The 25786-nt window shown below is 41.2% G+C and overlaps 1 protein-coding gene and 1 long non-coding RNA gene across 4 annotated transcripts; one reads left to right on the top strand and one right to left on the bottom strand.

Annotated features, from left to right (window-relative positions):
* Positions 1-777: 777 nt before the first annotated feature.
* On the bottom strand, positions 778-25758 carry WDR61 (WD repeat domain 61). Of its 3 annotated transcripts, none has more exons than XM_031956776.1 (13): positions 25670-25758; positions 25060-25225; positions 24806-24854; positions 23962-23984; positions 23321-23426; positions 20915-21087; positions 16551-16699; positions 15033-15126; positions 14571-14664; positions 7969-8061; positions 7275-7353; positions 2979-3084; positions 778-1846 (listed from the first exon to the last, which is right to left on the bottom strand). In XM_031956776.1, exons 5-12 carry the CDS (start codon positions 23365-23367, stop codon positions 2995-2997), a joined length of 819 nt encoding a protein of 272 aa, XP_031812636.1. In that variant the 5' UTR covers positions 23368-23426; positions 23962-23984; positions 24806-24854; positions 25060-25225; positions 25670-25758; the 3' UTR covers positions 778-1846; positions 2979-2994. The 3 variants fall into 3 exon arrangements, with proteins under 3 accessions (XP_031812636.1, XP_031812634.1, XP_031812635.1); XM_031956774.1 differs by having other exon boundaries at positions 23962-23989; XM_031956775.1 differs by lacking the exon at positions 25670-25758 and adding an exon at positions 25629-25647 and having other exon boundaries at positions 23962-23989.
* LOC116421975 lies at positions 3256-7018 on the top strand. The gene is made up of 3 exons (XR_004232573.1): positions 3256-3344; positions 4205-4466; positions 5882-7018. It is a non-coding gene; the product is annotated as an uncharacterized LOC116421975 (long non-coding RNA).
* Positions 25759-25786: the final 28 nt, after the last annotated feature.

Here is a 25786-nt window from a genome sequence, read left to right on the forward strand (position 1 = left end):
CTCTGTATCCCCTACGGCCAGCTGGTTGCTCTTTTTCCAGCAACAAACGGGACCCTCTTTGAGGCTTGGGGTGTCTAGAAAACCAGTGGAGAGATTTCCTTGCCTGAGGGGGCTTCAGGACAATCTGTCAAGTTCTGTAAATCAATAGTACTTCTGTTCAGCAAGTTGATGTTTGTCACTTCTTTCACTTAACCTGTGCTATAAAATTTTAACTTTTTAAAAAAGGCGAGTAAGTTTGCTTCTGTACTCACACGAAGGTATCTCTTTCTGTTCTGCTTTTCCTGCGTGGCAGAGAGCAGGGCAGTGGGCCCACCCTACACTCTCGGGCTTCCCCCTCTCATCCAATTCTCTGACAAAGTTTTCACTGGCCATTAAGGGGTCATCTCCCAGCTTTACTACCAATCCATCACATCTCTCTAACCTTGCACTACCCACCAAATTCTACTGAATTTCCTTTAAAAGGGATAAAATGCAGCCAGCTTGAAAAAGGGACAGGCTGACTAGCATTTGTTTCAGTGGATGAGCATGCACAAGTGAGGTGGTCAGCTGACATTAAAACAGTTATCATCAAGTCATTCCAATCTCATAGTAAATTTAAAAATGCCTAACACAAGATAACTCCAGACCCGATTTAGCTACAATATTCTTAGCTACAGTGGCTAAAGGCATTTCTGATCTATCTCTAAGGCAATGTAGATACACAGTCAGGTCCAGGTGATTATATAATGATTGCTGGCCTGAGACCCAGAAATACGTCTCATTTTTGTAGTGTCAATGGCTCCTTTCCCAGGGACGCTGGTACCATACAGGTTAGGACCAAAAGTGCTCATAGTACTTGTGGGATTTTGTACTTGGGGGAAGAAAATGCCTAGTCGATATGATGTGCATAGAACAGAGCAACGCAATGAACTTCTTTCTCTTGTGCACAAATGGAGTTTCACATTTAAACTGAATCAAGGCTTCTGCTACCCCACCCTTGCCATTTTGTGTTGTCCTAACAAAATGATTAGTACTTAGCACTGTTAGTTCTATCAATTTAATTTATTTTTCTACATTTTTCTGTTGATTAAATAGACTGTCTAGATGGGGGACCATGAGGGTAAGTGGGGGGGGGGAGTTTACTTTAAATAATTTTTTCACCTGTATTTTCAAGTCATTCTGAAAATAAAATTGAGCTGGTTATTTGAAAGATTAAGTGACTTTTATTCCTTTTGAAAGCATTGCCAATTTTAAAGTTTGAGGCTTGCCCACCCAGGGAACAGGGAAATGGAATATCACTCCACTTTAAGTCATGGAATTGCTGCAAAAGATGGCAGAGCCACCAGAGATGGCACAGATTCCTAGCTGTGAAACTGATAAACTGGAAGGAAAAACACTTAGGCTGGGGTGGAGATGCCGGCCCAGTTAAAGGCAGTAATGCATCAGGCTATGGCTTCTCAGAGCGATACTAGCTGCTAAAAACCTGCATCAGCTAATATCGTGATGACGTACATTGAAACTAAGTCTGTGTTAACAGGAAAACTTGAGCACCCTTAAAAAACCCACTTTATAAAGATGATGCAACCACATTAAAAGGCACCTGATAATTGACAAAGCAACTTCCATACAATCACCTTGTTATACAGACATGTGGATAATATTTATCCCCATTTTATTAAGAAAAATTATCAGAAGGCTCCGAGGTTCATCGAGTCCCAGCTTGGGCCTGAATCCGTGTCTTCTGACTCGCATCACTCATCCTTGATTAAACCATGCTAGACGTGAGGCAGGATGAGGTCGACACTTGAGTTCTCACCCATTCTATGCTAGTCTAAGAGTAATTCTCTAATTACTACAGAGAAGGGAACTGAAAAGGAAAAGGGAATTAAAATGTGACTTCATCTGAAGATTTCAAAGGGAACTGGACCAAAGATCATACTTAAAGGGGAGATTGTATGCATCTTGGGCCAGCCCATGTTTCCTATGAAATTTTTCTAACAACCCCTTATTCATCCTAACGACATCAAATTTTCTACTTCACATGGAATATCACTCCACTTCAATCAAGTCAGTTTCTGTGTCGTATCCTTTCTACAGTACATAAAATGGAGGGCTTTCCACACTACCATTCCAAAGAGGTAGTTGAATATATTGTCCCTACTTTGCAAAGAAGAAAACTGAGGTGTTTAGAGTTTAAATGACCAAGCAATTATTAGTTCTGAAATAGCTCCCTGAAAGCTGTTGATTCTCCAGAATCAAAGACATCATTTGATATTTCAGAACTACAAAATCTAACAAGTATAAATTCCTCTGTCTTTTTGTCAATATAGTTTTTTTCTTATAGGTCCAATTTCTCTTCCCCTTCTTCTAGCTACATTAAATGTTTGTTTTTTACAGCAATGTTTCAATAACTGAAACTTTCAAGTAGTTACACAAAATAACTTTTGTGTAACTTATTTAATGAAAAAGTTGCTAAGTCTTGTCTGTAATCAAATCACTGGGAAACAGAATTAAATGCCTAGAATTAAGTGGTACATAAGCTTTGTTTGAAGCAGTAAAATAAAAGGAGAAAAGGTTATAGAACTAAATAGCTACTTGGAAGCAAAACTTGTCTCCTCTTGACAGTGTTAACATCTCATTTCAAGAGACATTAAGTGGCATGAGGTTCTTTGCCCAAGTGAATTTGTTCAGACTTATTTGGCCTGTCCACTAGAAAAAATAAAGATTGTGTAAAAAAGGAAAGGGATTAAGAGTATTTAAAAGACATTTCATACATTTCTAATTATCTGTGGAGAGAATACAGCATTCTTTATTAAAAGAATGAAAATGACAGCTATATATAAATTTGTGTGTATATATCAAGAGTATTCAAAAATATCAAAATTTCTGCACAATGCAGTGTTCCACAGGTCCTTCTCTTAACATTTACAAAGGTGGGGAATGGTGTGTGGTCCATCCCTCTCTCTATTCCATTTCCCCCCAACCCAGTAATAGCCTACCCGGTTTGGAGTGTGATTAAGTTGGACAGTCATAGATATGAATTTCTTGATCATCCCCAACGGACACAATTTTGGATCCAGTTGCATTGTATTTCACTCCCCAGACCTGCAAACAAAAGGAAAGAAAGGTCACACTCATTAATGCCTTTACTACATTTGGTGACATTTCTAAACTTTCCATTACATTGGATAGAGAATGTCACCAGAACTGTGAAGATGGAAGAAAATATTCATGAAGCAGCATGTGACAACCTTCATTTCTCATTCCAGAGCAATAATGAACCAGGCAAGCAGCAGCTCACGGTTTTAAGATTAGCAAAGCATGTGAACAAATGTCATCTCACTGGTTCCTCACAACTCTGGGAGGTAGGTAACATTATCATCTCCATTTTGTAGATGAGAAAACTGAGGTAGACACAGGTTAAGTGACTTGCCTAGAATGACCCCACTAGGTAAGGGTCTGAGGCCAGACTGGAACTTGGGTCTTCCTCTAGTGCTGTCTGGCACACAGCTGGTGGCTATACAAAGAATGCTCTTCCTGATCATTCCTATAATTTACTAGCACTTCAGGAGAGATGTCTTGTCTCAGTCCCTCCCTCACCTACAGCAAAGGTCAAAGGGCAGGTTTGGCAAGGGGGAAATCTTGGTTCAGATCCTGGCCCTGCTACTTACTACCTGGGTGTCTCTAGGGGCCTTTCCAATTCTTAAATCTCTGATGGATGAAGCCCAGAGGAGCCAGGATCTGTGATAGACTAGATTACTCACACACCAAGACTGAAGGTATTAAACAAAAGACTAGATTTTCGGTCAGAGAAAGCAAGCTCACTTCCCAGCTTCATCCCTGTTATGACCAGGGTCATTGGCAGGCAGCCTCCCTGCAGATCTAAAACAAGGGAGCTCCGTCTCCAGCTGCTTGTGTGGCCAGCACAAGACTCAGCTGTGGCCCTGAGATGGGAGATCTCAAGATTTACACTCAGATCTCTCAAATCCCAAGCTTGATTCTAGGATGGGAATGATCCTTTAAAGGACTCTGGGAACTTTGAGACTGTTCTAAAAACAAATTTCCCTCAGTTACTCCAATCAGCTGGCAATCACTGGAACTCCAAATTCATTAAATTAGTTGGGAAAAAGGCCAATAAATGGAAGTTCTTCCCCTACAGAGGGATCAAATACATTTTCTTCACCTCTTCCCAGCCCCCAAATGAGGAATTTCTTTCTTCTTCCAGAGAATAACTTTTTCTATCTGAATGGAAGAGAGCCAATTGTCCAGGAACAAGAATTCCACCTAAGGTGGAGTCAGTCACCAGAGAAGAAAATGATGAAAGTTCTCCAAAAGTTCTAGCCATGACTTTCATGCTTTTGTGAATGAGTTTAAGCAAGCTGGATTACGGTCCCATTAAGCAATATGGCCCATTCAAGGGTCTACTCCAAGCCAAGCTGTTTGAAATGAAACACAGCACCCGATCGTAGAGCAGCGACCTCTAACAGGTAATATGATATAAGCAGCTATCTACATGATTTATGACTCTCAAATAAAATATTCATGTTCAGTAGTTTTCATACTTTTGTCAAAACTAAGAGCTGGGTCATACTGTTAGGAATAACTTAACTGAAGATTAAACTTCAAACCCAAGTATATATAATTACAGCTGTCACTAAATTGGGGGGGGGAGAGGAGGAGAAAAAGGTGAGAGAAATATTTTCAATCTTTATCAAAATGAGAAAAAAAATCATTTTCACATAAAGAGATGATTTATTAAGAGTGGATTTCTATAATGGAATATCTTCTTTTTAATTTAATGTTTACTAAGAACATTTAAAACTTCATATTTATACCATACTTCGAATTGAAAGCATTTTACCAGCCAGCAAATGAATGGATCCTTTATAAGGATCCATAATAATGGATCCTCCACTAGTTTAAAGAGGTACGAGAAACTGTCAGTGAAAGTATTCCTAGCTCCATTTTAACTGGGTTAAAAGCACTAAAACTAGGAACCACTAAGACAAATTTTATCACTTCGTGTCCAAAATGTAGCAAAACTCCTAGGTGTTTGCTTATTAGCCACATATGTTAAGGAGAGTTGAAACTATAAATGGGCTCTCACAGTCTGACCATGGTCAAATGTGGCTATCTCCAAGTCCTGTACTAGCCAGATGTGGACCATCAGACACGTCCTAGGAAATTGATGAAGGATTTCACATTTTTGTGAGTAGGTAGGTTTCCTCATCTACACTGACCCAATGTCCCTCTGGCTCCCTACTGCCAAGCTCTAGTCCCCTCACTCCTGCTTCACACATGTTCTTGCCCACTAAGCTACAGCCAAAGTCTAGCCGGCCCCAAAGGACTTCTTTGCTCTGGCCCGTACTTCTCACACATTCTTCAGGCAAACTGCCCTATAATTTCCCACCCTCTTTCCATAATTCACCTGTGCTCCCATGGTCCTTAAGCTTGCTCCCATCTGGGCCTGCTTCACAGGGCTCCCCTAGTGATGATGGCAGTCCTGAGCATCTGCTCCCTCTCTCAGGGCCTAACCACATTCTGACCCACTGGTAGGGTTTACAGGAATGATTTCCTGGGTGCCTCATCAAGCCCACTGCAGAGATGAGAAATGGAAGCTCTAGGGATTGACGGGACCCGCCTCCAGCTATTGAACTGGTGAGGGCGAGACATGGCCTCCAGATAATCAGCCCCACTAACCATTTTAGGAATAGCCTTGTCCTTCCCCTTGGACCCTAGGTTCTCCAAGGGCAGGCAGACACTGTGTATCTTTATTTCTGTATCGCCTCCAGATAATCAGCCCCACTAACCATTTTAGGAATAGCCTTGTCCTTCCCCTTGGACCCTAGGTTCTCCAAGGGCAGGCAGACACTGTGTATCTTTATTTCTGTATCTTCCTTAGAATGAAAAAGAGCCTGAACATAATGCACGCTCAGTAAGCCCGTGTGGAATGAACAGCAGATGGATCCCAGCCTTTGAACTCATGGGGCCCTCCAGGTGAACAGGGGCCAAAGCTGGCAGTGAGCCTCAAAACTCACCTAATTCTATTCTCATTTATTAAAGCATATCATCACTGCGCAAGGTACAGCAAGGGGAAAAACACGTTGCAGAAATAATCAGAAAGGAAAACCCTGGGGCAGCAACAAAAGCAGGGCTGCCCAGCATTCAAAGGAGAAGACTCTGAGAAGGGGCAGCTGGCGGGGGTTTGGGGAGGGGAGAGAAGAAAAGCCAGAGCCCACATTTCAGAGAAAAGGGGACATTTCCACCATCACAAAAGGCTAAGTAGAATGGTACAGGACAGGGACTCTGGCGGAAGAAAAGACCTTCACAAAGGCATCCAGGGCCTGTTCTGGAAAATATGTTGGGTCCAGTTTGCCTGGAGTGTGATGTACATGGGAGGAAGCCGAGAGAGCTGTGATTCCAGGTGCCAGAGGCCGCCATTGGAGAATGCCAGGCTGAGATTGGACTTACATAAGACAGTGCTAGTGAGGAATTGTGAGCAGAAGAAGACTGCTGTTGGGCTGGTGTGTTAAAGACAGCTTAGAGGACAGGCTAGAAGCTTTTGAAAAGGGCTGGGCAATCATGGGCAAAGGCCCAGATTAGGGTAGTAGAAATGCCAGTTAAGAAAAGAGAGATGGAAAGATATATGTGAATGTTACAAGAAGACATGGCTGTTTTATCTGCTGCTCCATGATCAAAAAGTATAGACAGGACTGAGTCAGGCTGATTCGTGGCCAGCTGGGAAGGCCAAGGGACTATGGGGCCCTTAGGGCTCCAAAAATCCACAGGCACATATGAAACAAGATCCAGTGCTGGGTGAAATGAGCAGAAGCAGGAGAACATGGCACACAGAACACCACACAGTGAGCTGGTCAGCTTTGACGTAAGACTTTAGGAGTCTTAGCTCTTCTCAGCAATGCAATGATCTAAAATAATTCCAAAAGACTCAATGATGGAAGATGCGATCCACAAAGAAAGTCTACCGAGTCTAAATGCAGACAGAAGTAAACTATTTTCACTTTTTGTTTTATCTTTTCTATCTGGGCTTTTTCCTTTTTGTTCTGATTCTTCTTTTACAACATGACTCATGTGAAGGTGTGTTTGTGATTGTACATGCATAGCCTCTATCAGATGGCTTGCTGTCTTGGGGAGGGGGAAAGCAGAAAAAAATTTGGAACTCCAAATTTTGGGTGAATGTTGAAGATTTCTTTCCATATAACTGGAAAAAATAAAATACTATTCAATGAGAAGAAAAAGCAAAACAGAACCTCAAGACCCAAGAACATGCACAATACCTGATCTTGGTGGTCAAAAAACGTATGGACACAAGTTCTTGTTCCGGCATCCCAAACTTTGACACTTTTATCTGATGAACTAGAAAACAACAAAGTGATACTTAGTGAACTACATTCCATTTCAATAAGAAAGCACTGTTTAAAATGCTGAGCCAAGAAGGCTGACAATGAAACAAGGTTATCTAATTCTGAGACTAAGCGACCCTAAAGATAAATGAGAAAACAATAACTCCAAAGAACCCAGGAAATGATCTTTATAAACAGCATTAAAAATGTGTTTAAACCACAAGTTTTCAAGAATATAAACACAGTGTTCTGCAATAAAACACCATACCTCATGAGTAAGAATCACATTTACGAAAAGTAGGTAGAGATAATTAATCTTCATTTCCATGAAGAATTAAGAATTCTGTCAGGCATCTAAGTTGCACAGTGATTACAGCACTGGAGTCAGGAGGACCTGAGTTCAAATCCAGCTTGAGACACTAGCTATGTTACCCTGGACAAGTCATTTAACCTGTTTACCTCAGTTTCTCATCTCTAAAATGAGTTGAAGAAGAGAGTGGCGATCATTGCAGTGTCTTTGTAAAAAAACAAAACAAAACAAAAAAACAACAAAACCACCAATCACTTCAAATGGGCTTATGAAGAGGCAAACACACCTGAAGATAAAACTAAAAAGAACTTTGCATACCTGGATACAAAGTGAATGTCATCCGGACAAAATGCAACATTCAACACCCAGGATGCGTGGCCGCTCAGTGTACCCGCCAAATTTGCATGCTGCCTGTTAGAAGAGAAACAAATTGAAAGAAAATGAAAATATATTTGTTTTAAGTAAAGACTGTAAGTATAAGTGATTGACCTGACAACCTTAGAAAGATTTTGGAAACTACCCAAATTAACTTTTCTATAAAACTATTACACTATAGCAGAAAAAAAAAAAATCAATACTTGCGACCCCACAGCACATAAGATTCTCCCAGATTAAACAGCCAATCCAGGTGGTATAAGGAAGGACATCTTGGAATTGAACCAGAAGCCCCCAAGTTGAAGTGCAAGGTCAATTACACCCTGACACAGTCCAGAAGCATTCCAGAGCCGCTCCCTGTGAGACACTCTGGGGCTCTGCTTTCTCCTTTTCACGAGGGCCACTCGTGTGGCCCCTTTCTGGTTCTGCCAGAGCTATCAAAGACCACTGACAGCTATTCAGGAAATGTACTTGCACCTCTCTGGGTGTCTCTTCTCTCATTTACCAGATAACACGAGCACTCTCTGCTTTACAGGGCTGGTTAAGGATCAGATAAAACACCGCCCACATGGTGCGCTGTGGAAACCCTCCTCAGGTGCCTCTGGTTAGTGGTATGGTAACTCTTGGTTTCTGAGGCAGCCAGAGGCAGGTTCTGCCAAGCTGGAAGGGCTTCAAATACAGTCCTGCCAACCAAGGACCATCCTTCCTATGGGAAAATTCCTCATCAGTACACTGGGGAGACCACTTGGGTAATTTGGGGTCCCATCACAAGCCATGAGGTATCAGGTCTCATTCAGGTCCCTCCTGCCTCTGGAATAGCAGTGGCAACATAATAGAAAGTAAAGTGACCACTGTGGCTGGATTATCTACAAACATGAACTGATGACAATCTCAATGTGAAATCTGTGTCCAAAGTGTTTGATGTAATACTAGGGGAAATTAACCATATAAATAATGACAGTCTGATTATAAATTAAACTAGAAAATATGAGGAAGTTGTAATACGTAGGTTTTCCTTGATGAATAAATAAATAAAGGCACAGTGAAGTCAGTATTTCAAAGACAATACACAAAATGTACTGGAATACTTGATCATCTTGTCTCAAAATGCTCATAATAAGCAAAAAGCAAAAGATCAGCATGAAGACAAATACTTTTACAATGCCATCAATCATGTTGCAAAAGACCAAGAGGTATAGAAATTTTACACAAAAATCAAAGTGCAATTCTCACAACGAGGAAGCCAAGAGTCTAGAAACCTTTTTAACCAACAAACACTTGATTTCTTGGTAAGTGATTGGGAAAAAATGGTAGTCACTGGCTTAGAAACAACTTCCTTCACAACAGTGAAAGGATAACGATCTGAGAAGATTACAAATAGTACTGTTCCCAAAACAGCAAAGATAGTGAGGAGAAAAGGTCTCAACTGAGCCAGAACAAGCAGAAAACCACTTATAGATAAAATTGGAAGGATGAAAAAGAGACAAAAAGAAATCTAACACTGTTTGCTGTAACAAACCTTTTGTCATTGATGATACTAGAACCTCCACATCTGGGCTCAAACATCTCACTTCCTAATATGTTCTAGAAAAGGAAAAAGAGTAACACCAAAGGAGATGAAGGGAAGAACTTGGCCAGACTAAACAAATTCAGGAAAAAAAAAATCTTTTAGAGATAACAAAATTGTGGGAACACTGGAGGGATCGATTTCCAACATACCCTACTGGTATGTTGGATGGAATGGAAAACATACCCTAAAAGTAGAGAAAAAAACATGAATGGCTTTATTTCAAAAAATGTATCTGAAAGAACAAGAAGTACCAAAACATATTTATTTTTACATATATGCAAAAGCTGTATAAAAGCAATATGAATTTTGATAGTAGATATCACACAAATGATTAAAATTTATAGAGAATACATGATCTCACTGTGTTTATAGATTATAGAAAGCATTTGACATGGGAGGGGGGAAAAAAGGCTTACTGAGTTCTCCAAAAAGATATTTATCAAGATGTTAAAATAATCTGACTCCCTAATACTGAACAACAAAAAAATCTGTTCAATAATCTTGAAGATAAACATCAAATGAAAAATAAACTACAGTTCTCTATATGGTCCCTCATGGTGTTCTTCACTGTCATGAAAGATGTGGAAGAAGAATTTCCTAGAGAGCTAGAGTTCTTAACCTTAGATCTAGAATAGGTTTCAGGTGTGTCAAGTGAATTTGGATTTGTGTGTGTGTGTGTGTGGGGGGGAAATCACATCTTTAATTTCATTAACCTCTAACTAAAATTTAACATTTCGTTCAATTATGACTTTTTAAGTTTTTCTGAAAAGGAGTCATAGGCTTCACAGTCTGCCAAGGGGGTCTATGGCATATAACAGAGGAAGGGCCTCTCTCCAAGGTAAGATAATCCAGCTGCTCCTGTTTGTATATGACATCATGCTATAATTGCATCAAGGACCAGAATACTATAAGGGCTTTTTCAGGAAGATCCAGAGAGATTCCAAAGAGACAAGGCCAACAATCTACACAGGGAAAACAAAAGAGATGCAGAATGTCTATTGCACAGACATGGAGGTGTAATTGGAGGATAGCCCACGGAGTTTTTCTATCAGTACATAGATCTTCAACAAACAGTGCAAAAAGGCACTAAATTAAACTGCACTCTGTTTCCAATGATTCTAGTGATCCTTAGACAACTAAGTACTACAAGTTAGGGATAATTCCCAATCAAATAAGGAGCAAAGAAGATCATAAAAGATTAAAATAGAATTAGAAGTGAGAAAATATTTGCATCAGATTATCACCAATATAAATCTGACATCTGAAATAACAAAACATAAAACCACAAGAGACATTTCCCAAGTGGTCAAAAGATAGGAATGAAGATCTTAAAAGATTTTCAAATTGATCCATGTTCACATGAAAGCCTACTCCAAAAATCACTAATATTAAGCATAATTTAAAGTTAAAATTACTCTGAAGTTTCAGTTTGCTGCATGCAAACTGGTGAAGATGAATTAAAGATGGAAACAGCATGTGCTCAAGGAACTTTGGAAGCTGGGTTCATGAAACATAGATGAGTTGCAATGTGGTGTAACCCATTCTATATGTCAAGTTGTCATTATTGAAGAAAGTGACTGAACTCTCTGACCCAGAATTCTTACTTCTACGTATTTACCCTGAGGAAATAAAAAACACAAAGATTCAATATGTGACAAAATTGACATGGCAATGCTTTTTGGAGTTAAAACAAAAAAACAAAAAAAAACCCAAGAAACCCAAGAAATAAAATCAAGGTGAGCTAGGTAATGAATGAAGAACCCTAGAACATGAATATGATGGAATCTTACTACGCTGCAGAAAATGACAAATGTGAGGCATTGAGAAGATTTCTGACAAACACAGAAGGAAACAGGAAAAGAAGAGTAATGAAACCACTGCTGATTCTAAATGAGACTCAGTGACCTGGAACTGGGACACAATAGGGATGCCTTCAATTCTTATCCTTTCAAGGAAGGGAAGAGGGGAGGAATAAAATTCAATTGAGAAGAAAGAGGAGGCAGGGAAGAGCTATGATGTAAAAAGTCTTAAGATCTATATTCTTCCAGTGAAGATTATCTGAAGAGCAAAGACAGGAGAGCAGGTTGATGTAACTTGAGCAATGATGACATGTGGCTAAGATGTAGTCTAGAGATGTCAGTCAGGAAAGGGGATGGCTAGAAAACAGAGGAGATACCATGCAATGAGAGGGAAAACAGCTGATCGTCCTGAGACCTCAAGAACATTCAGAGGTCTCCAACGTGCACAGTTCATCTATAAGTGTTTGTGGAATGACACCAACAAGAAGCACACGGGGAATGAATGGGCTCTACTCTGCATTGTGAGAGGGAATATCCACATGAATCAAGCCATAAAGCTAGTGAAATAGTGCATAAAACCATAGGTAAAAAATGAGAGCTCTTACTACATCAGGAGAGTAGATAGTGTTGAACTTGTCATCGGAAAGAACTGAGTTCAAATACTACCTGCAACACTCACTAGCTTGGTCTGACCTCTATAAAAGGGCAATAGTAGCTTGGAGGTTTTGTAGCTAGTAAAGCACTATGTGAATGTCGGTTGTTATAATTACAAAACATAAGAGCTGGAAGGGACTTTAGAGATGATTTAATCCCAATGATGTAGAATTGTGCCAGTAAGAAAACTAGAGCCTAGGGGTGTGACTTGCTGCCAGCAAGTGGTAACTAAGCCAGGACTGGATTCTAAGTCTGGGGCCCTTTCTATTCCTCCTAGCCTGGTTCATGTCTGAATGAGAATGTGCCAAAAAAGCACTCTCTTCAATCATGTGGAGGGATATTCTATTCAATTTTGAACAAGACTAGTTAGATGACTGCTTTAACTGTAAAATGAAAGTTTCCATCACTGCTTTTTTAAGCATCAAAGAAAAGGAATCAGTTATAAAAAGGCAAGAGCCCAAATATACAACGTGAACCAGTCAATACCAACTCATTTTTCTGATTTGACTTCCACATCCACCTTAGACTGGCGACAGAACATTCACTCATCCACTATATGCAAAGCACCAAGGTCACACCATGACATGTATCATCCTGCTTTCAAGTAGCTTTTAATCAAATGGGGGTAGGAGGGCTGGAAGAAGTAAAACTGAAACAAGATAAGCAGGATGCCAAAGCCAGATCCAGACAAAAGATCAGGAAAAATGTGAGGAGAGAGAAAGCTCCCTTTGGCCAGAGCTGAGGACAGGACAGAGGACACTAGGATGGTACAATGGTCTGGGCCCGACTCGGCTAAAGCTGAGAGCTTAGGTTCAGGACAGTGACCCAAAGACACTGAAATTCTGGGACTGCTTCCGTCCATCCATCTGTGGGCCTCCCCTGGCTCCCTGCCATGACGATGCACTAGTGTCAGGGAGGAACGCTTCACTCCTTGTGTGGGGGCTTCATCTGGCAAGGACTTAATCGCTGACTGGTTGGGGAAGAATGATCCATGGCACAGACCATGAGAAAAGAGGGCTCTGAAGGAAGACTCAAGGTCTAGGAAGGCTGTGCTACAGTCAAGAGAAAAAAACAAGTTTTGAGGGAAGCACGAGTTCAGTGCCAGGCTTCCGGCCCTTTCGGTGCCAGCTGAATCATCATGGGGAAACCTGAAGCTCCCATGACTCAAAGGGGTAATGGCTCTGGTTGGCCCTTTATTCCAACCTTCTCACTTAACTAGAGGCAGTGCGTTGTGACAGAAAGAGCTTAGGACAAGAGCAAAGAGATCTCGGTTACAGCCCTGGCTCCAGGGCACATCACATTTCCTCTCTGGACCTTAACCTCAATTTGCTTAACTGTCGATAAAAAGATCTCTGTTCAGAGATCTCTGAAGTCCATGACTTCTTGGTAAACTGGACTTAATTTCCTACCATCCACACAGTCCAAAATGTCTATGAGGGGCTAGTTAAGGAGATTTCTGCGCGGGCGAGGTGGATGACAGGACTTCTGAGACTCTGGGATATTTTGAGAACAGGACGAGAAAACGACTATTCCTCAAAGGAGGAAAAAAGGGTGGCTTTTTGGAAATGGCTCCAATATCAAATGTAAGAGCACTGAATTATCCTATTATCTGTTACTGGCTGGTTGAAGATTCTTTGAGTCAAATGTTCACATTCTGATTCTACATTCTATTCATTTCAAAGTCTAATACAACTCACTATCACCATCATGGAAGTCATTATTGATTTACCTGGCTAATCACAACTAAGAAGAAAAATAAAAACAATAAACAAATACATTTGAAAGCAGCTAAAAGGCATAGTGGGTGAAATGCTGGACTGGGAATACAGAGTATCTGAGTTTAAATTCAACCAGATACTTACTAACTGTATGATCCTATGCAAGGGATAATAGGGATGATAACACTTAACTTGCAGAGTTGTTTTGAGGGCAAAATGAGACAAGATTTGTTAAAAGCTCTGCAAATCCTGAAGAGTCTTATAATGTAAGCCTTTATTAATGCTGCCTCCTACACCAGAGGAATGCAGTGGTGGATGAGTGAGAAGGCTGCAACAAATTACTAATAAGGAATGATGAAGGGACCAGAGTGAAAGTTTTTAAAAAGAGGGGTGCAAATGAAAAAGAAGATGAGTTACTCATATGTTGAGAGCGAGAGGAAACTATATAGTTTCCTCTATTTCAATGGAATCTCTGCCATATTGAAAAAGAAGGGAAGGTCTCATTTCTCATGTGAGTGCTGAAGGCCAAGAATGGTACACCATGGGCAGACACACGAGAATATCCCTGTCAAGAAATTCCCAGAGCTGTCTGGGTATTCACCTTATAAGAAGGAGAAGGACGCTGCTTATGAATTAACCCTGCCCACAGAGCCTATCCCCAAAGCCTGAGGCCAGGTCGGGAATTCAGAAGCCGTCCTGCTCAGACGGACAGCGTGAGGTGATCCCAACAGTACAAAACCTGGCTGACTGGCCCGGGCACTACAAGTGTTCACCATAACGCTTTCATTGGAAACGGCAACTTACACATCATAAATCTTAATGTAGCCATCATCTGAAGCCGTGACAAGTAGCTGGGAATCTGGGGAGAAGGTCAAAGAGCGGATGGGCATTGCATGGCCTGAAATTCAGAAGAGATACTATTAATCTGGGGGGAATGAGTCCACTGACCTAGACCCTACTGCTGCTTGGGAGGATCCTCCAAGGGCCATGCGACACACAGGACCTTTGATTCACAAGCCCTTCTCACCCCAACCTCTTCTGCCTCAATGGCTTATTCTCACTTTTATATGAGCACTGCCATGTTTAAACCAAGACAATCAGTGATCAGACATGACACGCCACCAGACTTCATCTGGAGATCACTGGGATCATGATCTCCCGGGTCTCCAAAGGCAAAACTCATTTATCATTTAATGAGACCGGTGGCTAAAAAGATGTCTCGATCACCCGGTGCATCTTGTGTGAATGTGCAAAGAAGACACGTACCTTCGAGCGTGTGGAGAAGTTTTCCAGTTGCAATATCAAAAATATTAATGATTCCATCTATGGCTCCACTGGCCAGATATTTCCCATCAGGACTCTGCAAGAGGACATGGACACAGTAACAGCTGACTTGTGGGAACTGTGCATGAGAGAGGCAGAGGCATGCAACATACAGATATATATATAGATATAGATACATGGATATAGACTATAGATAGAGATAGCTATGCAGAGGCATAAACACAGGCCCAGACACAGGCATATGGATATACATATAAAATTTCATCTGAACATTGCTGGAACGGTCTTTTACTGAACCTAAAATGAAAAAAGTTAAATACTCAATAGCTTCAACTAGTAAATAATAACAATTCTCAAACATTTTCAAAACAAAATTAGAATAAATTGGTAAAGGAGCAGTGAAGGGAAAAAGCAGGGTAGCAGAAAGCAAAGGGGAAGGTCAGTGGGGGAAAGGGAAGAAAGGGCAGGGACAGATCCAAAAGCAACCAGCACCTATCCAGCACTATGCAAGCTGGGGGGAGGGGAGAGGAGGGAAGGAGGTTTGAGCTGCTCCAGATATTACCAGAGCTGAGGAGTTATAGCCACCTTATCCCCACTCCTGGGACCAAAAGGGAAGAAAGAAGTGATGCTTATTGTTACTGCCCCATCTGTCCTCAATTGTAAGAGAGTTAGCAAGGAGGTAGGGACAGTTGGAGGACATTGGGGAAGGAGGAAATCTGTAGATACTCTGAAATAAAAGCTCCAAACAGCAAGAAAAAAATCACTAAAGCTTTATTCCTACCACACCCTCCTAGTAAAGAAGCCAGGAGCATCTGATTACAATCGCTACTACAAATCCATGCCCTAACAAAACCAGAAGAATAAAAATCGATGAACTTGGATGGGGAGGGGGAGTGGAGTGAAGGAGTGACTCATTTTAAATTTAGAACTATCTGACTTTGTATTAAAAGGAAAAAGTCCATAAAAAAAAAAAAACAGTAAATGGTACAAACTTACCTGATATAACAAGTTAAAAAAAAAACAAAACAAAACAAAAAAAAACTTTGATTTAAAAAAAATTCTGCAATAAGAAAGGAACCAAGAGACAAAACAAATACAAAAACACAAGCTGAATAGGCACCCAAAATGACAGAATATATATCAGTGGAATTAAGGGAAGGTTCTGATTCTGCCTCAAAAAGTAAGGGAAGAATGAAAATAAAGCAATCCACAAGAACAAAAAATGTTAGTGAAAGTAGCAGAAAAGCAAAAAATAAATATTGGTTATTCAAAGAGGGCCACCCTACAGACCTATTACCAACCACACTGTCTTTTCAGACCTCTTGCTGACTGTTGGCCCAAGCCTAATGTGGTGCGGCTAGGTCTGCACCTAAAGAGACGCAGAGAACAAATCTCATCCACTGTATATGCTGTTGTGGAATAGAAAAAAGGAAGATGAGAAAGCTGGAATGAAAACAGCCAAGAGGAGGTGAGAGCCCAGCATTGAAAAGGATCACTTACATAGGCAATGCTAAGGATGAATTTTCCTCTTGTATCCAAAGAGTATTCCTTCTTGCCAGTCTCAACACCAAAAATGTTTACTTTCCCTACATGGCTTCCTGTAGCCAAAAACTGGGAATCGGGTGAGAAAGCCAAGGACCAGGCATCCACTGCAAAGGGAAAAGACAACAATTACTTGGATCGCTCCATGGTCATCCAGCCTGTTCTTTTTCTAGTTCCTGCCCCCTACCCCCAAATTAGACATTTTTGCATTACAAAATTTAACAGACTCTCCACCCATTTGTTGTTTAATAGAAGTCACTGTTGGATGCATTTTATAAATTCTACAGTTGAGCTTTCAATTCTCATCATCTTTTCTTTCCATAAATACACTTCACAAATTTAACTGTGGGTACAATTTAACAATCCTAAATCTTGGTGTAGTCTGGATAAAAACACTGACTTCTCTAGCTTTTGGCTTGGGACCTGGAATGGTATTATTGCTTTGAGTTTAAGCACTCATACCTCATAACATTATTCAGCAGAGAGTCTACGGTCCATAAGACCAGTCTGCTGGAACTCTTAATGGAACTCAGAACATTTATCACAGGCCCACCTTATGCAGACCCCGTGCTGAGCACTGAAATTCCAACAACGTCTCTGCCTTCAAGAAGCTAAGTCACCAGAATACTCAAAGAGCCTCTTTTGAAAAGACAAGGCCACAGGAACAGTCCTAGGACAGCTGTGACCAAGATACCAGCAAATTTCCTAATAAAAAGGCTAAGAATCTGTACATCTCTTAGCAGCACCTCAACTGTACTAGGCAAAACTAACCCATCTGCTTTTGTAAAAACTCTAAATGAAAGTTATTAAGTAGCAGAGAATCTCACACTCTGTCCTCACTGTTCCACAATGGTCATGCTTATACTGTCCACTCCCCAGGGCAGGTTTGCTTGGTCAACTTTCCAAAAGCCTATTTGAGGGGAGGAGGATTCTGGGAAGATGGTGGAGTAGGTCAGTAAATTTCAAGCTCTCCCGATTTCCCCCACAAATAGAACAAATTTGTTCCTCAGGGAGAACATAGACTGGGGTAAAATCCAGAAGACTTGGGGCAGAACAGGGGTCCTCCTGATGCAACCTGATGCAAGAAGATCAAAAAACAATCCTGCACTGGGGATAAACTTGCCTGAAATGCAAACAGCTCCAGGCCAGCTCCCCAGAAACACCAAGTGGGGATCCCTGGGGCTGGCTGGGTGGGGTTGGAGCCATAGACACTTTCAAGGTTCAAGGTTTCAAGGTTTGAGTCCAGGAAGACCAAGAGAAACTTGACTTATTGGGAATGCCAGGCCTGGCTGTGCTGCTGAGAGGCAGCCCTGGGTGAGAGGAGCCAGCACACTGGAAGTGCAGGAGCAGCAGAGCAGGGAAATTGGCAGCTGCAGATATTTGCAGGAGTGGAGAGCTCTTGGTTTGGGGTTCCTGGTCAGAGGGGAGAGCTGAAGGGAAGCCAGAGGCACCATCCCCCCACCTCATGATTAGAGGTGTTTACACTAATACCTCTTCTTTAATAAATTAAAAAAAAAAAAAAGAACCTTACCATTGAAAAATACTATGGGAACAGGGAAGACTAGAGTTCATCTTCAGAGGACACTTTAGTTTATAAAAAAAAAAGAAAAAAAAAAAAAAAAAAAAGCTTCTACTCCAAAGGGTAATGTGAAATGGCTTCCTGCCCAGGAGAAATTTAAATTTAAAAATCAAATGAGAGACATTGAGGAAAAACTAAAGAAAAAAAAAATGAAAACCATCCAAGAAAAACAAGAAACATATAAAAAAAAATTAACCAACAAGAAAAAGAGTCTCAAAGATAAAAATAATGCTTTGAAAATTAAAATTGGGCAAGGGGAAGCCAGTGAAGCTATGAGAGATCATGAAATAACAAAAGAGATGATAAAGAATGCGAAAATAGAACAGAATGTGAAACATAAGAAAAACGACAGATCTTGAGAACAGATCAAGAACTGAAATTATAAGAATAACTAGACCGACATAATTAGTTTTGGCAAAAAGAAAATCTTGACACAATAAAGCAAGAAATAATCCAAGAAAATTGCCCTGGAGTGACAACATGAGGGGGAAAGTAGAATTAGAACAAAATCTAACAATCATCACGACAAAGGGATATTGCATGGAAAATACACAAGAACATCATTGCCATATTTTGAAATCCCCAGAGCAGAGGAAATTTTGCAAGAAAAAGAAAAAATATTTGAATTATTAAATATTAAATTTAATTATTAAATTTCAAATATGCTGGAGCTACAATTAGAATTGTACTAGACTTATCAGCAGCCACAAAAACACAGGTCCTGGAATCATATCTACTGACAATCAAAAGAACTAGGTCTGCAGCCAAAAATATTATATTTAGCAAAATTATAATTCTGAATAAGAAAAAAAATAGACATCGAATGAACCTGCAGATTTTCAGGATTTTCTATTAAGCAAACCTGAACTATCAGAAAATTTAACAATAGGGTAGCTCAAAAAAAAAAAAAAAAAAAAAAAAAAGGCAGAGTTAGGGTAAAAATAATCATCATGTTATACAAATGAGATGCAGAGTTAGAATAGAGAGGCATTAGATGGGGGAGGTGGCAGGCTCATAGTTCTGAAAACCTACTCACATTGGGAATGGGTTCAATAGGTAGCACTACATATAATAGCATGAAGGGTATAGTACCTTCCAAAATCTACAAAGAAATAAGGGCAGAAAGGTAGGCAGATGGAGAAGCAAAGGGTGAGGGAAGAAGACAAGGAAGGGATCCTTGGGTGGGGGGAAGTTAAGTAATAGCAAAGCAAATTAGGGAGCAGAATTTAATTAAAGAGGCAGCAAGGATAGGAAAGGTGTGTGTGTAGCTTGCTTGGGAGAGGTGAGGGGGAGGGGGTGAAAAGGGGGGAAAAAGAATTAAGTAAATAAGGTGAACAGCAGAGAACCAAAGGACAATTTACAAAGAAGTAAAGAAAAGGTCATTCATGAATATAATTTCTGCTACTAATATATACATTTTTGATCTGGTAATTCATTATCATATATTTTGAATCCTCCCTAATATTCTGCTGGGCACACAACATTCTCGTTTGTTTTGTATTTCCTTTTTTGGTTTCCTTTTTTTTCTTACTGTTTTATCAAATAAAAAACAAAAAGGGAAAAAAAAAAAGCCTATTTGGTTCAACAAGCATCGATGTGCCTACTCTATGCACACAAGGCACTCAAGTAGCAGTGGTATTAGTGACTGAACAAGGTCTGCTTTTTTTGTGTGAAACACAGGTGGTCACTCAAAACTTCACTGATTAAAGTGTCTGAGCAAGGACTAAGAATCCTAAAGTAGATAAAGATGGGAGATTAGGACACACTGTCAGTCTATACACAAAACAGATTACTTCTGGAGAGCAGTTTGGAACTCTGTCCAAAGGACTACCAAACTGTGCACACCCTTTCATCTAGAAATGTCTCTACTGGGTCTGTATACCAAATAGATCATAAAAAAGGGAAAAGGACCACATAGGCAAAAATGTTTGTAGCAGCTCTTTTTGAAGTGGCAAGAAACTGGAAGTTGAGTGGATGCTCATTATTTGGGGAATAGCTGAATAAGATACAGTATATCAATGTCATGGAATATTATTGTTCCATAAGAAACAACCAGCAGGCTGATTGCAGAAAGACCTCTACAGACTTACATGAACTGATGCTAAGTGAAGTGAGTAAAACCAAGAGAGCATCATACATAGCAACAAGATTACGTGATGTCAACTGTAATGGATGTGGCTCTGTTCAACAATGAACTGATTCAAGACAATTACAATAGACTCCAGAAAGAGAACTATGAAGACTGAATGTGGATCAAAGTACAGTATTTTCACCTTTTTGTTGTTTGCTATTTTTTCTTCTTGTGTTTTTTTTCCCCCTTTGATATGATTTTTCTGGCACAGCATGACAAATATTTTAATATGTGTAGAAGAACTATACATGTTTAACCTAGTTTGGGGAGAGGAGAGGTAACAAGGAAGGAAGGAGGAAAAATGTGGAACCTGGAGTTTTACAAAGGTTAATGCTGGAGACTATCTGTACATGGATTTGGAAAATTAAAATACATTAAAAAATAGATTGCTTTGGTGCACTTTTGGTGTACTCTCTAATGAGTCATCTAGTATATAAAACACTTACATGTAACTAAAGAAAATATTACAGAGAGTTTAAAAATCACATAAAACATCTGCTAGACGAGGCCACAGATTTGTCCTATCAGAGTTTCTATGAAACTGTCTCTTCAGCAAGTAAAGGCAACAGCCTTACTCTATCTTGTGCAAAACAAAAAAATGAAGCTTCTTACCGGGGCCAGCATCGATAGACTTCATCTGTTTGCCATTCTCCAAATCCCACAGACGAATGTGGGCATCAAGTGAACTAGATGCAGCAATGGCACCAGACTGACTGATGTCCACAGAAACCACACCCAACTGATGGCCCTCCAAACTCCACTGCAACTCTAGCTTCTCACTTTTCCTTTAACAGGGGGAAAGCAACAAAGTAAAATGATCATTTATTACTTCTTCTGAATTACACTGAGTGACAGAACACAAAAATTTTGGATGCTGTTTTGCATTATTAATCATTTCTATGAGACACAATCAATTACAGGAAGAAGCTAAGTTGGACAAGCAATAACATGAAATTATGTAAAGAGCAGCAGCATCATAGGCCTCTTGTTCTTCCTATATCAAATTCTCGAGATAACTGAAGCACTGGATTTTCACAAGAACAAGAGCCACTCCAGCACATCCTCACTGTGGCTAAAAGGGATTCAGAGCCAAAGAGTGCAACCTCTTCACTTTATAGGTAACGTAAACGAAGTCTGTGATATAGATGTTAAAGCACATATATTTCAAGACTTTTTTTTTTTTTTTTTAAACAAAGTGCTTCTAAGTCTAGCTAGGTTATTTTGTTCACGCAAAAGCTTTGCTATTTTATATAATCAAAATTGTTTGATTTTCTTTAATATTAGCTAGCTGGCATTAAAATAATACTTTAGTATTTAGTACCACTCTCTTTGGTTTAAAGAATCCTCTCCCTACCTAGTTTTACAGGCACCTTTCTCTATTATTCCCTATTTTTTTTTTTTTTTTAAATAATGTCATCCTTTATATTTAGGTTATCTATTCAAAGGTTTTCAGGGTAAATGGTATAAGCTAAGCAGCAGAAACCTCAATTCTGTCCAATTGCTTTCCAGTTTTTTAAACAGTTTATCATGAACAGAATGTCCTGTTCTTAGCAGTTACTCTCCTTGGATATACTGAAAATGAGACTATAAGACTTGATTGCTTTGGATCTTGCTTATGTCTTACTTGACTCAAATTACAAATGTTTCCATTTTTTCTTTCAATGTCTAAGCCTCTCTAACTAGTCTATCCTAAGCCTCTCTAACTAGTCTATGCTCTCACTAACAATAACCGGTGTCATTTTGGGAGCTTTTTAAGTTTGGCAAAATTTTTTTTATACCAATATCATCTGATTTTTGTCCTGAAAATAACCCTGGGAGATAGGTGCTACTATTATCCCTTTTCAGGTGGGAAAGATGAGACAGAAAGAGGTTAAGTGACTCACGTAAGGTCACAATAAGTTTCTCAAGGTGAGATCTGAATTGATGCTTTCCTGATTTCACATCTGGTGCTCTTTGGTGACATGAGATAATTTTGCTTCTGCTTATTCCTTTAATTTGTTTTCCTTAATTTTAGAAATGCTTGCTATATCAGTAAATCAAGTCAAAGAGTAAAAGTGACAAAAATCCTTTACTGGTCATCTTACTAGAAAAGCTTCCACTTGCAAATAATGCTAGCTCTTGGTTTTAAACATTTAATATCTCTCATATTAAGAAAAGGTTCAGTTATTCCTATGATTTTTTTTGTTGTTGTTTTTAACATAATCTCATCAAAGGTCTTTTCCTCATCTAGAGATGATTTTTGTTTTTAACATAGTATTTTATGACTAAAGTCTTTCAAATGTTGAACCTTCCTTACATTTCTGGAATAGATCCAACCCTTAGAAAACAATTTACTTAATATTTTTGTATCAATATTCATTAGACTGAGAACTATTATTTTATAATTTTATCTCTCTCCACTTTGGGTATCAGGCTCACATTTGTTTCACAGAAGGAATTTAGTAAGATACGATGTTATCTTTTCAAACAGCATATGTAATAAAGAAACTAATATTTAATAGAATTCACCTATCAGCCTATCTTGGCTTCCTTCCCCCCAGCTTTTTCCTTTTCAAATTAATATATGGAGTTGGGTTTTTTGTTAGCAATTTCCTTCATTTCTTCTTCATTTATTGTGAATTCCTTTTTTTATTCTTGATTTTGGTAATTTACTCTTCTACTTAAAAAAAAAAATCAAAATGGTTCATCGTTCTCCTATTTACTATTAATCATTTTAGAAAAATAGATGTTTTTTTTTAAAAAAATCAACTCTAGTCATTTTTTGTTTTCAATTTTGCTTCTTCTTTGATTTCCAAGATAACTATTTATATTTATTTGAGGGTTTTTAAATAGATGATTTCTTTTCTATTTAAGTAGTTTGGTAAAAACAATGTCCCACATTAGCCATGTCAAAAAATGTTACGTCTCTTTTTACAATTTAAATTCACCACTGTTGAAGCCAAACGAAAAAGATGGTGTAACCTGATGAAAATTCAGAGACTTTATTTAAGTCTATTATTCTCAGAAAAAGCAACTCACCATTTCCACACTTTGACTAGATCATCCAGGGATCCTGAGACAATCATTTCAGAGTTATCTTTTTGATTCAACCCCCAGGCAACTGACCAGATGGCATCATCATGAGCTAGGATAGGGAAAAATGATTATTCATCATAAGAGTTATATTTCAAGCACAAGAACTCAAAAAGATACATGCTATGGCAGGGAGTTTGCAGGCAGAATGAATTTCCACAGTCATGAAATTCACTGAGGTCCTTGAGATACTGAAGTCTGTTTCAATCATGTATTTATAGAATTCACCTATCTAGTTCCATGCCTCCATTAATGGAGGGGTTTGGAGCAGCTATATTACCTTTCTATTCAATCAAAGCCCAAAAGATTAAAATAGCTTTAAACCGTACAAGAGAACACGGTTTTTAAAAAGGAGGCGGTAGCTGGAAAGCTCCCTAAGAACCACGAAATCCAGTCCACTGGCACAGAGGCGTCCACTTACAGGTCCCGGGTGGATTAAAACACTATCTGCCCAGAGCTACCTTTTCAGACCAACCCTGTGATGTCGTTACTATAGCGGGGATCTAGCGAAGAACTTCTTTCACCCCTGCAAATCTACATTACGCTGCTTTCTGGTGAGAAATGAAGGCCGGAACAGTGTTTCATACCTTGTTCTTGCTTGAAGAGAATGCTGTACTGAAAAAAGAAGAGGAATCCCATCACTCAGAGAAACTCCTCACCTGTTCCTTATCCAGCCAACGCTCTCCTAACAACCCCTTAGCAGGGGCCCTCAAACTGCGGCCCCGCGGCCCACTGTCCCCCTCACAGCCCCCAGGGCTGCCAAGTTCCTTTATTTAAAGGCCACAGAACAAGGGTTTTGTTTTTGCTGTAGCCCGGCCCTCCCGCACACAGTCTGACGCACAGGGAACCGGCCCCTAGTTAAAAACTGTGAGGACCCCGATCTTGGGCTTTCTGGGGCCAAAGGAACAAAGGTCCGGACCAAGAGGAACCTCGGGCCGGCGGGACAGGGCTTCTCCAATCTTCCCGCTCACTCCCCTTCTGCCCGAGAAACGTTTAAGAAACCCAGGGTAGGCAGGTATGCGTGACAGAAGCAAACGTTTGCTGACACCAAGGCCTAACTCTGTGCTTCCCCACGGGGGTCCCGAAGCGCGGTCTGGGAGGTCGGGGGAGGACGCCCCCAATAGAAGGAGGTGCCACAAGGGAAGAGATCATCAATGACGTAACTCCTCGGGCCGCGCTTACGTCACCTGCTCCTGGCAGGGGCCCTCGCCGGACCCGTTTGGGGCCTCCTGGCGGGGGCACCGGGAGGAGCGGCTATTTCCCGCTCCAAGCCGCTTCACAGAGCGGGGAAACCGAGCTGAGTCCTTGCCCAGGGCCCCCCCCCCGGCCAGGGTTACTGCGCACACACGGAGCCCCCCGGGGGCGGGGGGGAGGGTCGCTGCAAGCTGGGAGGGGGCTGGGCTTCGGGGGCGGGGTCACACCTCCCCTTACCTGGACGCTCATTTCTTCAGGCCAGGAGAATCGGCACAGGCGGAATGTTCTGTGAAAAGGAGGCGTCTTAGGGGCAGCCTCGGCGGAAGGGAGCCCGCGCCCAGAAGCTGCCCCCCTGTCCCTGGTTCTTCCCCCCCGCCCCTGGCCATGGAGCACCTCCGGCGGGCGGGGAGCACGGTCTGAGGCCGACTTCCCGCTCTGCCCTGGCAGATGCCCCCCGCCAGTTGCCCCCAGGCTCCCCGGCCCTGACCCACCAGCTCCGGGATGCCTTGCAGCGGTGCTCAGTTCAACCTCTTCCTTAGCGACAGCGGCGCCGGTTTATGACGTAGAGCTGAGGACGGCGGCGCGCGCAGAGATGACGACAAGCCTCCGAATGCGCGCCACGCGGCACTGTGGAGTCCGTTCGCTCCCGAATGGGCTCTGGAGGAAAGGAAAGAAAGATGAGACGGCCCTCAGGCCACGCCTCTTAGATTAAGGAGCAGAAGTGCCCGCCCTCTTCCCCGCCCCCCCACCCCGGGGCTCTAAAGAGTCAAAGAGGGAGCGGCCCAGGCCCCCCCCCCTGCGGCCAGGCCCCGCCTCTTTCTTTGGACTCAAGAGGCGAAGAGATAGCGAAAGGGGAGGAAAGGCTGAAACGGCTTTCAGGCCGCGCCCATTCGTCCTGACTCCGCCCCCACTTTTAGAGCCCCGCCCCTCTCTCCAGACCACATGGAAGTGGGGAAACAAACCCAGCTGGGGCAATGGGAGGGGCGAGAGCGTGAACAACAATCCCCGCGAAGCGCGGGGCCGCCGGGTAAGAGTCCCGGGGTCTGCTCTCGGGCTCCACCTGAAAAAGGGTGGGCAAGGCCCTGACTCCTCCCCACGCACCGGGCGGTCGACTCAGCTTCTGGGAGCCCTAGGCCGTGACGTCCGACTGAAGCAGCCGAGTGTCTGCATGTGTGCCGGAAGCTTCTACGCCGAGAGTTCCTCGCCGAGCCGACCAAT

This window comes from Sarcophilus harrisii, chromosome 2 (assembly GCF_902635505.1).
Source record: "Sarcophilus harrisii chromosome 2, mSarHar1.11, whole genome shotgun sequence".
In the NCBI taxonomy this organism is placed as follows: Eukaryota; Metazoa; Chordata; class Mammalia; order Dasyuromorphia; family Dasyuridae; genus Sarcophilus; species Sarcophilus harrisii.